Source organism: Phycodurus eques, chromosome 19 (assembly GCF_024500275.1).
Source record: "Phycodurus eques isolate BA_2022a chromosome 19, UOR_Pequ_1.1, whole genome shotgun sequence".
Classification (NCBI taxonomy): domain Eukaryota; kingdom Metazoa; phylum Chordata; class Actinopteri; order Syngnathiformes; family Syngnathidae; genus Phycodurus; species Phycodurus eques.
The window spans coordinates 1724779-1739472 of NC_084543.1; the positions used below are offsets into that span (position 1 = coordinate 1724779).

Sequence of the window (14694 nt, forward strand, 5' to 3'; positions counted from 1 at the left end):
TGCCTTTCACGGCATGACAAAACGGACGCATTTAGGGGAAAGGGAGCCCGAGAATTTAAATGAAGGAAGACCGGATTATACGCAGCGTTGCAAAATTCCAGGAATTTTCAATACTAATTTATGGGTACTAACAGGAATATATCGGGAAGTGACGTGAATAACAGGAACAGGCTAGTCCATTACAAGGAAGATCAAATCTTCATTATATGTGAATAAAATCCCATCGATTACCCACAATTTTTTCGTAAATTTTTAGTCATGTCCAACTTCCTGCATTAAACTTCCAATAAAAAAATATATATATAATAATAATTACAAATAAATAAATCCCCCAAAAATGTTTCAAGTAGCCTCTTTTTAAAAACAGACCAATTGGGTTCACAAGAATTTTGCGGCACATCATTTGGAAATTTCCCAACAACGGGTAATGAGAACTTTTCCATTTCCGGAAATTTCCCATTCATTTGCAACCATAAAATTGAATAAGTCGTTTAAACCGAGAGTTCTCAAACTAGGCTGTGCCAGCTGTGGCTTTGGGTCCCGAAAAATCTTTTGCTCGTGCATAGCTACATAATGTTAGCCTAACAACATTACTGTCTGAGTCATTTTTAACTTACTCTTACCAAATCTAGAAAAATACATAGGTACTTGCTCACAAAGTTTCGGTTCCCCCCCCCCCTTGTTTTTGTAAAATGCTCAAATATGACTTAGGCTACTATGCTATTGTATTAGACGAACGGTACAGACACTGGCAGCCAATAAAACTAACATACCGTAATGTTGGGGCAATTAAAAGCTCTGATATAACTGTGATATATGATATCAGTTCGACAATATAGTCCAACAAAAATAAAAAAGACAAATACACATGGTATTTATGTTGAATTTGCGTTAGGATTACGAAGGGATCCTTGGTAAAATGTCTGCGCTGATGCGTTGGGTTGCTGGACCCAAAAGGGTTTGAGAATCACTCCTATAAACAACGTGAAATTCCAAATACTATTGTTCTCTCGCAAAAGTTGGAGTGTTATTATTCGATAATTTGTAAATGTTGTCGCTAGTTTGGATTGAAGTCCAATTGATTTCTCAGAAATCTCTTCTCCGAGGGTGCGAGCGATCGGCGCCCGTCAGTTGGGCGACCTTTGCTGGAGCCTGCTGAGCTGTCTGAGGAACACCTGTAAGAAATATTCCGCCGCCAATCTCCCCGGACGCGCCGTATGACCTTTTCACCTGTCACGGCTCAACATCAGACATGCAAGCCCGCCAAGACCGGCGAGCTCGGTGGCGGGCGTAATGACTGACGTAGACGGCATTTTCCCAGCTCGTGTCGCTGTTCAGGATGGACCTTTTAAGTTGATTTCATTTATTGAACCTTTATTTATCCCGGTAAAGCACTCGAAAGCGGATTCTCATTTGCAATGCAAGCCTTGTCGCAGACAGCAGAGTAAAACAAAGCAAAATAAAAGCACATGCAAATACACGGACAACAAACTGTCCAGTGTGACGTAGTTGCATAATACGTCCCCTTAAATCATAGCACATGGTCAAAAAAAGGTTCAAACCGGGCTAAAATCAGGTCCAGCGATTATGTACGTACAGTATCGCTCACTAACTTTTTAAATGATGGCATTTGGGAGGAAGGAGGCGAGTTTTATTATTTGTCGCAGTGTCTCCAGTCGTTTGGGGCCAAAAGTAGTGCCGGCGTTAGGAACGAAGAGGTTCATAAAACCGCTGGCACAGAGAGTGAGGGTGGTGGTATGCATGGTGAGCAGAGAGTGAACATATGGTGAGGTCTTGCCAATGAGTGTTTTATAGAGACACACGGCCCTGTGAATTTGTCTTTGTGCGCATTTACGACAGACACTGGAATTTTCCTCATCACCCACAGGTTCCGCTGAATCGATTTGGTTTCCGACTGCCTCGTGGAGGAGCGGGCACTTGGGAACCAAGCCGCCATCGTAGGGTTTGTGGAAGACCTTTGGTCATGTTTGTAATTTAGCAAAACATATAAGCTAGCCTGCTGGCTAACGTCGGCCGCCACCCACCGGTTGTCGCCGGTGATGCAGGCGGCGCAGGTGCCGGTGGACTCCTCGCTCTGCTCGTAGTAGCGGGCGTCCACGTGCGCCTCCTCGGCCTTCTTCTTCAGGATCTCGCCGAAGCGGTCGGTGCCGATGCAGCCGAAGAAGGTCGCCACCTTGTGGGGCTTCTGGATCATCCACTGGGGCGGGAACAAAAAAAAAAAAAAAAAAAAAACAACAGCAGCATTAACACGGAAATTGGAGCGTTGACCCAGCAAAACATGCAGCCTGTGATGTGTTCAAGGGCCATCATAAACAAGACGACTGGCGTGTGCACACAAAGGCGCTGTTGTCATTGGAGAGCTCCTGGCTTAAAAGCAGGTTCATGTCCTTATTTACACGAGTGGGATAATTCAAGGCCTCATCCTCGCTTACACAAACACTAACTCTGTTTGTACCTGAATGCACTCAGTAAAGGTTTTTTTTTTCTTCATTTTTTACACTCACTGTGTTACATTTTCTTCATGAGCTGAAGATGCAAAATACGTAGAATGAGATATGTCGAAGTCTCACGAGATTTGATGAAGTCTCACAACATTTATTGTTCTCCTGAAATGAGTCTTACAAAAGATGTGTCGAAGTCTCATGAGATTTGTATTAATCTCATGGGATCTTGCCAACGTTTCAGGAGATATGCTGAAGTATTGTGACATTTGTTGAGTCATACTGTACATGATTTGCTCACTGACATCTGTGATGATTGAACTTTTTTAATCCTCCAAATTGAGCAGTGAAGGCATTTTTATTCTGATTCCTATTTTGAAATGTTTGTGGTGTTTCTGAATGATCTTTAACTGGCATGACAGGGCAGGCCGACAGAGTGTCATTTCCACTCACGCTTAAGTCTATTAGGCCAATGGCATCCATTCACCCATAAACATGAACGCGCAAATTGGCGGCGAAAGCCAACAGAAGTGCCCTCTTCTTCTTCTTCTTTTTCTTCTTCTTCTTCTTCTTCTTCTAACCTTCTTTGCTGAAGGCGCTTCGCACTTATCAAGGTCAGCGGCTCGGGTACACGTCAAGTCCAATCTGATTCTCCCGTCGCCGTGATGAGCTCCTGAGCCCCCCCCCCCCCCCTCCCCTCCCCTCCCTCGTCCAAGGTTAGGCTGTAAATAACGACGTGTGCCCACCACTCAGGTGGGAATACATGACGGGCGCACGGACGTCCGCCCACCCCTGTCCCTCTGATGACAGCATGGTGAATCACGGCAGCGGCCTTCTTCTCCTCCTCATCACCACCACCCTCCTCCTATTCCTCCCTCTCTCTCTCTCTCTCTCTCTCTCTCTCTCTCTCTCTCTCTCTCTCTCTCTCTCTCTCTATGACCCTCGGCTGTACTCTCGCTGCCAACTCAGCTTGTCATTTTGCAGGGTCGTTAACAGGCACACATACACTAACATGCGCATGAGTGCACGGTGCACCCACGCAGAGAAAAAGCCTGACAAACACACACGCATAAGATTCAAAACACCTCTGCTTTATGCCAGAAGCTGCCTTCCTACACTAATAAACACAAAGCGGCAATAGATAAGAAGAAATTGTCGGAAACGATATATGCACATTTCCATCCTGGAGACGATCCGTCTCCATTCACAGATTCGGTGTGATAATGTTGCTTTTAGGGTTGCAACATTTCTGTGGGCATATTCCATATTGGAAACTTTCTATTGGAATTAACTGGGAATTGGGGGTCATTTCATGGACAAGCAGTACATGAATATAAATATGTTGTTTTGTCTTTTCTCGAGCCAACCTTCGATTTGATAAATTCCTCCTTTATTCCCGTTTATTCCCATGAATGCCTGTCAATTCATGCAGAAAGTTTGCAACTTTGAAAATTGCTGTAATTTTGCAACCCTAACTCTATATCAATTTACTGACAAAACCTACTGTAGGTTGGATTTTGTTAACAAATTGACACTTAAAAGGTCAAGGAATTCCTCCACCTACAACGCAAAGCCCAAAAGCAGTTTTTTGGGGCGAATGATCCCACTTGTCTTGTTCTGCGAGATACCACTGTTTCCCAAACTAGATTGAGCCAAGGCACATATTTTACATTTGAAAAAAATGGACGGCACGCCACCGAACAAAAATGTCACGTGTATACACTGAAATAATGATGTCGTCTCAATTTACTAACTATTTGACATACCTAGTGTGAAATGTGGACCTGTTTATTTGAACACAAAGATATTACTGTGTTGTATGAATGGCAACATGTGGATACACACACACACACACACACACACACACACACACACACACACACACACACACACGTTAATAGTACCTTCTGCCGTTTATTGGAAGAGCATTTATTTGTTCTGCCTGTCACTACACACCACTGGCATAGATAGATGAGCAAGGATACGTTATTTGTCGTGAATCAATAATAATTTTCACAGCACTTAAGTGAAATCCGGACGATTTCCCGCACTAACGCACTGAGGCGCTGTGGTTGGGAATCACTGGCTTAAAGTGTAACAACATTCAAGAGTATTAAGCCTGTTTGCGCATGACCGGTTAGCTAAAGCCACAACATACAAGCACCTTTTACGAGCAATCTGCGTACACCGCAACTCGAAATTCACCGGCGCCGCCCGCCTCGGCGATGAAGCCGCCTGGATGAGGGCTGGCCCGTTCCCGACCGGGGCGCTGCGCCGTAATTGGGGTCGTGACCGAGCATGAATACCCAGGAAGCGAGGTCGGGCGACACGATGGCACGTAAACTGGGAATGGTGAGGGATTGTCTGCTGGGGGGAAGTGGACATCCAATACTGTAGCAGAGAAGGAAGTCGGGGTTGAACCGATTCATCGCCTTTACTACTTCGCATCGGTGTTTTATCGTTTGATGTCGACTAATCGCTAATGACGATTTGGGCGGCTGGTCGTCCAATTGGGCAATACGCAGAGGACGTTCGCCGAAGTATGCAATTTAAAAATAAAAAACATCTCGCAGCGCTTCCCATGGCGGCAGCCGCCCATTGCCGAATGAAGGTGAGCCTCTGTAAAGCAATTTCGGCACCGTGATGGTGTAGCTAAAGCGTTATACAAGTGCAATGTATTTATTATTTACCCTGCAAAATAGATGGCTCTCCTTGCTCACATGCGAGGGCATCACGATACCCTAAATGTCCCTTTTTTCTTTCCACTTCACTCGAGCCTATCATGGCTAGGTCTGCTAACTCCCACGATGGACTGGGGTTCGCTGCACATTTTTGTTTGGTGGTGAAATATTTCTAAATGTAAAATATGCACGTGCCTTGACTCAATGAAGGTTGTGGAGCAATGCTATTAGCATTTCTGTTGCATTTGTATGTAGATGACGCCATAATGGTTCTCGCTTGCCCCCCCCCCCCTCCCTCCTCCCCGGGGTCAATGTGTTCGCGAGTTGTCGGGAATCATTTCTGCGCTATTAATGATGCAATTCTGATGAAATGAAGCTCTAGCGGGGAGGTTGACAGAAGACTCGCAAACAAAGCGGCGCCTTCTGGAAGTAGCCAGGAAGGCCCGGCGGGCGCCTCGCCAAGCTTCCAATCTAGAGTTTGATGTTTTAAAAAAAAAACAAAGGAAAAAGTTTCCATTCACCAGGAGCATGGTCTTGAGAAGACTTACATCCGCTTTCATTCGTTACAGGAGGGAAGTCCACATTTTCCACGTAAGGAAAAAGGGACCATTTACAGTCTTCAATGAGCCTCACGTGCAAGTTTTGGAGTTTGGGAGGAAGCACGCGGAGAAAATCCATGCGAGGATGAGGACAACATGTAAACGTGCAGATTCGAACCCCCGACCTCAGAACTCTGAAGCCGATGTGCTAACCACTTGCCCGCCGTGCCGCTGAAGTTAAACATATTTAAAATAAAGTGTCCAAAAAAATGTTAGGAGTATTAATGTGATATCTAAATGGCACAATTTAAAAAATGTCTGCAACACCAAAACATTTGAAATAATGTGCAATCTGGGAACATTCAAATTGATTTACATAAAACATTCATTCAACTTATTTTTCCATTTTTTACATTTTTATTTGTGATTTTAAAAGCAGCACGCTATCAAGTAAAATTCAAATGTATTTACAATTTTTAATAAAAATAAAAAAATGCCTTTCATGTTTTACTTGTACATAAAAAAAAGACTCTTTTTTTAAAAAAACATTCATTCATTCATTGAAACTCAGAGCTTCAAATCCCTCTGATTCATATCATTCATTCAACATTTCTCGATTTGCATTTCTGGGATAATAAATGAACTTTGGCAATCCCTGGGTACCCGGATGCAAATGGTGAAGTAGTTCTTTGTTTAAGGGTTAGTTAGCCTGTGCTGCTTTTAACTGCGACGTTCAAAACAAAAGGAGGAGCAAACGCCATCTCGGTCGGCCCTTTTTCTACGAAGTGCGAGCGGATGGGGGCTGACGTCGACGAGCTCCGGCAGCTTCCATTTTCCGGGCACCAGAGAGACCGGCCTGAGGATTTTACAGTCCATCAGGTGACTCACGGGGACCGGAGAAGAGAGCCCCCGGGACTTCGGATCGACAACTCCAATCCGTTCAATTTCATGCGCTGTTAGCCATGTTGGGGATGCTCGCATTCCAGATTGCAAGTGTTGCATTTTAGGCTGCGTGTTTAGCGACCAGGGTCTAAGACGTTAGAATCCCGGCCGGTGCTCCTGGTCTTGCTTTATTAGCAAGTGACCACAAACTGGGACAACCTTGTGTCAAACAGTCGGTTTGTTGAGGAAATCACTCCTTGCCGCCAACTAAAGAACCGAAAGCTTTTTTGTTATGCTCTCTGGAGAACTATCAGACTCGTATGTTTGGCTTGCAGATATTTAGTTCCAGGAACAAAAGGTCCAAGTCTTTTCAGGACCTGATGCTTCTGTGTCTTGTTCTATGAATGTGAGACCAGGACATTAAGCAGCGACCTGAGACTAGACTCCATTGTTACCAAGTCCCCGAGGTCAATCAGACATTTGTCAAAATGTGCTGCTAGTTGTACGCAGGCTCCTTTGAGGAGACTGCACTCCTTTGATACCAAGTCCCCGAGAAATACCCTTCGGTACCAATGGGCCGACTTTGTGCCAAACAGTCGGCTTCGTGAGGAGTTCCTGGTCTTGCTTCCTGGCTACGAGACGTGGATATTAACGAGTGACCCTCGACTGGTGTGATCTTGTGTCTTGTTGAAGAAATCATTTGTGACTGCCAACTAAACCGGGTTATGCTTTCCGGAGAACTATCCGACTCTTAGGTTTGGCTTCCGGCTATTTAGTTCCAATAACTAAGGTCCGAGTCTTTAAAGTCCCGGCGCTCGCGGTCTTGCTCTGTGCTCCTTTGGACACCAATGGGGCGACTTTCCTGGTCTTGCTTTAAGGCTGACCTGGCAATAAGGGTGACGTCACGGTGAAAAGGTCCATAGGCGCCTCTCTGATCCGGCCGAGTGGTCCAGACCCAGAACGAAACACCTGAATGACACCTCGGGCTTTTTTTTGGGGTTTTAATTTCTTGACCGTATGTGGCTCGCTGCCAGGCCGCTGAAACTCTGCGAGCTTGCGCTTCAGCAACACCACTAAAAGACTAGCCAGGCGGGCGGGAGCAGAATTGTAAATGATCAACACGATACCGAGCTGATTATCAGACAAAGGCTTGGATAAGCCACTCTCTCCCTTTCATTTCCTTGCAGATCAGTCTTCTCTGCAATCAACACTCAAAGGGCCAATCCAGGCCGGAGAGCGGAGATCCTCATTGTGCCGCCGTCAGCCGACACAGCGGCAATGCACTGACGCAACATTCTCACTTTAGTTTCGGAGCAATTGTGACACTTTAGGCTGCCATTGATGCTTACCTGTCAAACCACAGCTCAGCTTCTGTTACTATACCAACGACAACGCACAACCTTTATTTTCATTCCATTGCCCTAAAACGCTTAATCATTTAGAGGCTAAACAAAATGCTTTCCAACTGCAGCAACCAATAGAATATTGATGGATACATGCCTATCTAGTTATTTTTCATCCACCCCAAACTAAAATGATACCTTATTCCGTTGTTGTCCTTTATTATGTAAAGGCACTACTGGACTTTGTTTTTTTTAGTTGAAATTTTTTTTTTTTTTATGATTAATTACCAAATTCAAGGAATGGTTAACATTTTAAATGTCTCCAAAACATGAAACAAATTCACTTTTGCAAAATGTGAAACAAAACAAACCTTTTTTTTTTTTTTAGTTACGTTTGGCATATTTCTTTATGATGTCACATTGTATTCCTTTTTAATGTATATGTAATTTTTTGAAACATACTTTAAAATGTGCATTACCACCACCCAAAGGAATGCAGTGGAACAGCAATTGATCCAACTTCTTCCTTTTTGTCCATATAGAACAATGAAAAGAATGATTTTGACATTTTTTTAATTGATGAAATGTTAGTAAAAATGAATTGGTGACAGTAATTGAGTCAACTTTTCTCTATTTTTAAATCTATTTTTGAATGCTGCTTCTGCTTTCATTTTGAATTCAGGGTTGTTTATTGTGCTCTTCTATTCATCTGTTTATCTCAAAGCTTCATTTCCTTATCATCAAACAGAGCCAAGGGGTGAAGCAGGGTGCATTTCACTGCACGTTGCAAGTAGATAACGACACAGGGGACAAATAAAAGGATGGTAGGCTTCTTTTTGCATACATAATGAGGGTGGTGGATGGGCAGCGGGGTTGCTTAGCGATCAAAAATGTGCATTTGCGGGGATCGCGAATCGCCATTTGCAAACTCACCAACAGCATAACGCAAGCACGCTGGTGAACGCAGACAAAGGTTCCGATCGTGATTGGCACTGGAGTCATCTGTGATATATTGATTGTATTTTAAAAATATATAGATGAAAGTACAGTGGTACCATGACTTACGAGTGCCCGAAGTTGTCGCGAAGTTCATTTGTAATGCCCGGGCACGTGGGCAAGGAGAGCACACGGACGCGCTTCAATTGAACGGGACAAAACCATCAAACGCAAATACAAAATGAAAACACTCGCGAGGAGCTGCTGTAGGCCACAGCTGACGCCCAGACGCTAACAGCAAACTTACTCCAGCTCCTGATGTTGCTCACCAAGCACAAATCCGGCACACGAATACCACAGTAAGTACTCATTAAACATAAATCAGTTTATTTCGTTAACATTCTTCTTTGATTGATTGTTTTTTATAGAAAACAGTGCTACTTTGCTGAATGAAACGACATTTTCCTTGCTCTCTGCTCACCTTCCATACCACCACCTGCACGCTCCGTTCCAGCAGTTTTATTACTACCCTCTTCGTTCGCAAGGTCCAAACTACTTTTGGTTGAGCTTTTCAATTTTCTGCCCAAACTAAAGGAAGACTGCAATAAAAGAAGAAAAAAAAATTATCACTTTATTCATCCCAATATCATCGTTTTAAAGGTTCGCGAGGGATACGGTACATGTGGGTTGCACCTCTGTTTTGCCATTGTGCTAGCATAGAATGTATTATACAGTTGTCAAATTGTTGTCAATGTATTTGCATTTGCTTTCCTTTTGCTTTGATTTTCTCTGCTGTCTGCCGCCCGGTTGGCATTGAAAATTAGAATCTGCTCTCAATTGGATAAATAAATACATACGTTTTTTAAAGGAGCGGATTCACGGCATTTTAATTATTTTGATGGGGAAAATGGACTTGATATGAGTAAACTGAGTTCACAAGCTTTGTCACGGGAGAAAAATTGAGGTTTTCACGGTACGGCTGTTATACGGTTATCACAGAGTCAAAAACGTATTTCAACTGCTATTAGGAAAGTAGTAATTGTTATTTTCACAGGCTGAGAAGCGGCGACATACACAACCGGCATCCTCGCACCTTCGAAATCAAATGTGCTATTTTGAAGGGTAACATTGTAAGAGGAGTTTGAAATGAAACTCAAGTGATTTAAATAATTAACAAAAGCAAAAAATAAGAAATCCACTGTACACGCAAATCCCCATAGCAAGCGGTCCCGGCATCCAACGTTTGCGCGCAGACAAGCGAGTGCGTGGGAAGGCGAGCGACGAGCAGACAAAAACATCTGCACTCCCCATCTTGACCTTTAATAGCGTCTGCGCCTTGACTGAAAAGGCCACTTTTACGCTTCACTTTTTGACAAGCGGGACGCTCAGCTTTGGACACGAGCGGTCCCCCGGGTCCCAGGTATAAAAAATTTAAAAAACACCCCGCTATCGAGTTACGGGCGTCTCTTTATGTCCTCTGCAGACTTCCGCGGATGGAAATATCAACAACGAGCTTCTCTGCTTACGACTGTCTGCACAGGTAAGCGGAAAGAGGAGAGGAGAGAGAGAAAAAAAAAAGAAGCTCTTAGCTGCCGTCTGACCTCGAGGAGGACGCCGTTCAATCAGCCAGCTCTCTCTTTGCCGTAAAAGGCAAAGAGAGAGCTCCATCATTGCACTATCACAGCGCCTAACCTGCTACTTGTACGTTTATTCAATTCATTAAACAGGGGAGCATACGTACGCTACTCTTTAATAGATGCGCAAATAATCCCGTCACATTGAAATATTCTGAAAGACGCTGTAAAGCGAATTCGGAGATTGGCGTCTCAACACGATACGTTGGAAGATAATGCCGAAAACGTGCAAAGACTGAGAATTATGTCGTACTGAATTGTGGAGATACAGTGATTAAACCGTTTTCTCAATCGCACAATTTGTGGGTTAGCCACGCTAAATGGGGCCCAGTGACGTATCTCTCCCGCGCTATAGTGCCTTTGTTCACATCGGTTGAACGCGTGGACGGGTGCTTCAGTGGGCGTGGCCGCTTGAGAGCGAGCGCCTCGTCGTTGCGCATTTTGTCAAAACAAAACAAATCTATTTGTTTCACATTTTGTAATTTCAAAAATGTAAATTGACAGTCACGGCAAATGGATGACTCGGTCAGTCAAGTTTTGTGCGTTTACGTGTCCCAGCCAGTTCCTGGAGGTTCGAGACCGGTCAGATTAAAGCACGGTCTACATTTCATGCATTCTCTCGCTTATCCATAAAGTATTTTTGTATGTTTTCCCGACAGCAAGAGGCTAAAAAGAGGGCCGGCGTCGCATCGCGACACGTCGAAAAACGTTGTATTTATCGCTCCGATTACCTTCCGGATTCCTTTTTGTCCGGTGCCGGCGCACCAGACAACGCCACCGGAGCCATCCATCATTCCCAGCCCCCGCCCCCGCCCCGCATGTGGGCCGCCAGTGATAAATTAGCCGCCGCGCCGTCTACCGTGATGAATAAGCCAGTTGATACCAAACCATAAAGAACGAATTTGTATCATCACTTCAAGCGGATAATAAACGGCAAGATGCGATATTACAAGGATGTGATGTCATTCTGCTCTCGTTAACGCGCCGCTGGACTCCCCCGGTAAATCACCGCATTTGAGCAAAACAAATGGAACAACAGCTTTACATCCGTGAGAGGGTCAGTCCATCATTGGATCAATAGTGATAAATGTCATCTTTACGATGGCAGCGAGAATCGGTAGAGTAGCTTCGGGAGTCACACCGCCTGGTGAAGACGCCATTTTGAAATACAAAGCCAACAAACCAATATGTCACCTTCAAATGGAGCTTCAGAGCCCTAAAACAAACTGCACCTGTGTAGAAGGGAAGGCCGCAATAGCGACCATTTTTTTAAATAAATGAATAAACATAATTATAATAGATACAAAATAACAAATGATGGAGACCTTACATATTTTGTATATTTGTTATTTCAAATTCTTTATTTGGTTCACATTTTTTAAATCAATTTGATTTTTTTTTTTTTTTTTTAATTTACCTTGGTTTTTTTTTTAAATCATTTGCCTTTTTTTAATGAAAAAAAGACTTATTTTGCAGACATATTTTACACTTTGCATTTTAAGGAAAACACTTTTGTAAATTAAAAAAAGGTCAATTTGAGTGATAAATTACATTTGTCTCCCGTTTGCTATTATTTTAAGACAATTGTCGACCTGGTTCCCCATTTTTTTTAAATTTCAAAACATCTAAACACTTAAAACGTGAAAAAAAAAATAATAAAAAAAATAAAAAATCGCCTCCAGGCCCCGCCTCTTAAAGGCACACTCACGTACACAGAAACTACAATCAATCAACGTGTTGAAAGTGCGTGTGAGAGAAAAAGAGCTAAAAAACGTTTTGTTTGTTTTTTTTCTTCGACCTCTATCGCAGCTGACCGCAGGTGAGCGTGGAACGTCGTATCCCGCGAGATAAACGCGGCTTCGCTGTCGAGATAAAAGGAAACGTAAAGACTTCGGATTGCGTTTTCCGACCTCTCCGCCAGGTTTGTCGAACGTCCGCCGCGTTGTCAATGAAGACCTCCCCGGCAGAGGTAACAAGCGTGTCAGCTAACTTGTTGCTTCCCCCTTCCCACAAAGACCTTCTTATTTCCAGCCATTTCTCACAGAGCTCACCGCTTGAGTCGGTTCCAATCAACACAGTAATACGATACCCCGCTACAGGTGGACATTTCTCGGGAGGGGAACCCCCCGTTCTGTTCCGCCAGATGATGCGGGGGCCCTTCTGCCCGGAGGATCGTCAACGTTTTTTCCCTGCCGCGAACGGCTCGAAACATCAATTCAGACGCCGCTATAAATCAAGCTCTAGATGTTCAGCCGGCCGCGCTTTCCCGGGAAGGGCCGCGATAACAATGTCGTCCGACTCGGCCCGGTTGCCATTAATGCGCTTGGCCTCCGTCCACGCGGCCGATTCGGGCCCCGCGTGTCGTGTGTGTTTTACAAAACCCGACAAGAGCGATGGAAACGTTACTGACCTATTTTAACGCTTGGCACGTTCGAGGAAGACGAGAGCATTTTCAAACGCTCCCTGAAAAACGGGCGCCGCTTGCCAGATATAACACCCGTCGAGCCAATGATGTTAATGCTGCGACTTTGAGACAATGCGCTCCAGTTAAATGGAACCCGAGTGAATAGTGCGATAGCTATTTAGATTATCGCTCCCCGCACCAGCGAGGCCGTCCATTTGATCTCATTCATGTGTATTCTCCCGTTCGAACGAGCGCTGGAAAACTTGAAGAACGCCGCGCAGGGCCAAGACTGATTCATGACTGCAGAAGCGCTTTGCGAACTTCAACTGCAACAGGAGACTTCCACGAAGGCCGGACAATTCTACTTTGAGTCGGTAGAGTCATAATCTTATAAATCTCATCAACCTCCATCTGCGCCTCGCCACCCCATAATTTAGCACTTTAAATTAGGTCATTTGTGAAAGAATATGACAAGGTTTCCACCCGACAGCGACGATACGCTTCCCTTAAACCATAACCTGGCACCTAACCTAATCAAACCACTTAACATTAAACACTAACGTTCCCTCAAAGTGTCTCACGACATTTGAACCGTAACCAGAATCCCAACAGTACTCTTACCACCATCCCGCCCCTAACCCCCAACCGCAACCTTAATCCCTACTAAACCGAAACCTTCAACGTACCCTTAAGCTAACCACAAACTCGCTAGTGGTACGTTGGCTCCCTCTTGTTGTACACGAATGAACTGCCAAAGTACAGTCCAGTTGCACTTCATTTTTTTCAGTACATTACAAATTGAGTTAGTTACAATTTGTATTTAACTTTACATGCAATACATTTTCACTGAAACATTGAACTAACAGTTGTTTTATTTGATATAGTGTCAAAAAAAACTAACCCAACTCTTATAACTGTATTACCCTTAAACCTCCCTCTTACCTCAAAGTGAAACCTGACCCCTGACCTAATCGAGCGTCCCCATAAGACCTTGGCCTAACCTCGACCCCTAACGGCCACGATGCCCTTGGCGGAGATGAAAACAATACAAATTGTATTTTGCTCCAATTCATTGCAGCAAAATACAGGAAGAGGCCGTTTTCAGCGGGCAAATGGTCTGTAAAATGCACTTCTTTTTTCCCATTATTTTTCTTCTTGCTGCGGCGCCTCCTGTTGGCTTTGGCAGCTGGACGGCGACTCGTTGGCCGAGGCAACACGGGCCCGCAATTCTTAAAGAGAAAAACCGGGGTCAAGCCGCTGCAGCGCGGGAGTATCCGCTCCAAGTTTTGCGGAAATCTATCCTAAAAGGTCAATAAATGTCGGCGGGAGGATGACGGAGTACGCGCGTGCGATGGGAGTGGAGTACATGGCAACAAATCGCCCGTGGGTGCGACCACGGCTCAAGAGTAACGACCGCGCTCCGAGCAGCGGTGAAGCGTTACGAGCGAGACTCATTTCCTGGAAAACGTAGTCAGTCACACAGCTGCGCTCAACTCAAATATTTGTGAGACGTGCTCAAAAGCTCATTTGAACAAATACGCCTTGACTCACGGACTTTTATGATCACAGACGAGCAACATTGGAATGCATATAAAAATACATGGGCGGAAAGACAAAGGTCATTTAGCAAAAATGCCCTTCCAAGTAATAAAACACAAAATACAGCGGTGCCTTGAGATACAAGTTCAACTTGTTTGTAACACTCGTATTGCAAATCATCTTTCCCCATTGGATCGAATGGAAATGCCACTAAGCCATCCCGGCCTCCCCCACCCAAAATGTTTTTGTTTGTTTTTTCATAAAGGAAACTGCC

At 44.4% G+C, this 14694-nt stretch overlaps 1 protein-coding gene across 4 annotated transcripts in view; it reads right to left on the minus strand.

The window, feature by feature from the left end:
- Window positions 1–14694, minus strand: part of LOC133395208 (adenosine kinase-like) — a 99224-nt gene that overhangs the window by 52891 nt on the left and 31639 nt on the right. For all 4 annotated transcript variants that reach the window (XM_061663958.1, XM_061663961.1, XM_061663960.1 and 1 more), the window contains exon 5: window positions 2046–2218. In XM_061663958.1, coding sequence (XP_061519942.1) covers window positions 2046–2218 — 173 coding nt within the window. The remainder of the gene's footprint in view (window positions 1–2045; window positions 2219–14694) is intronic.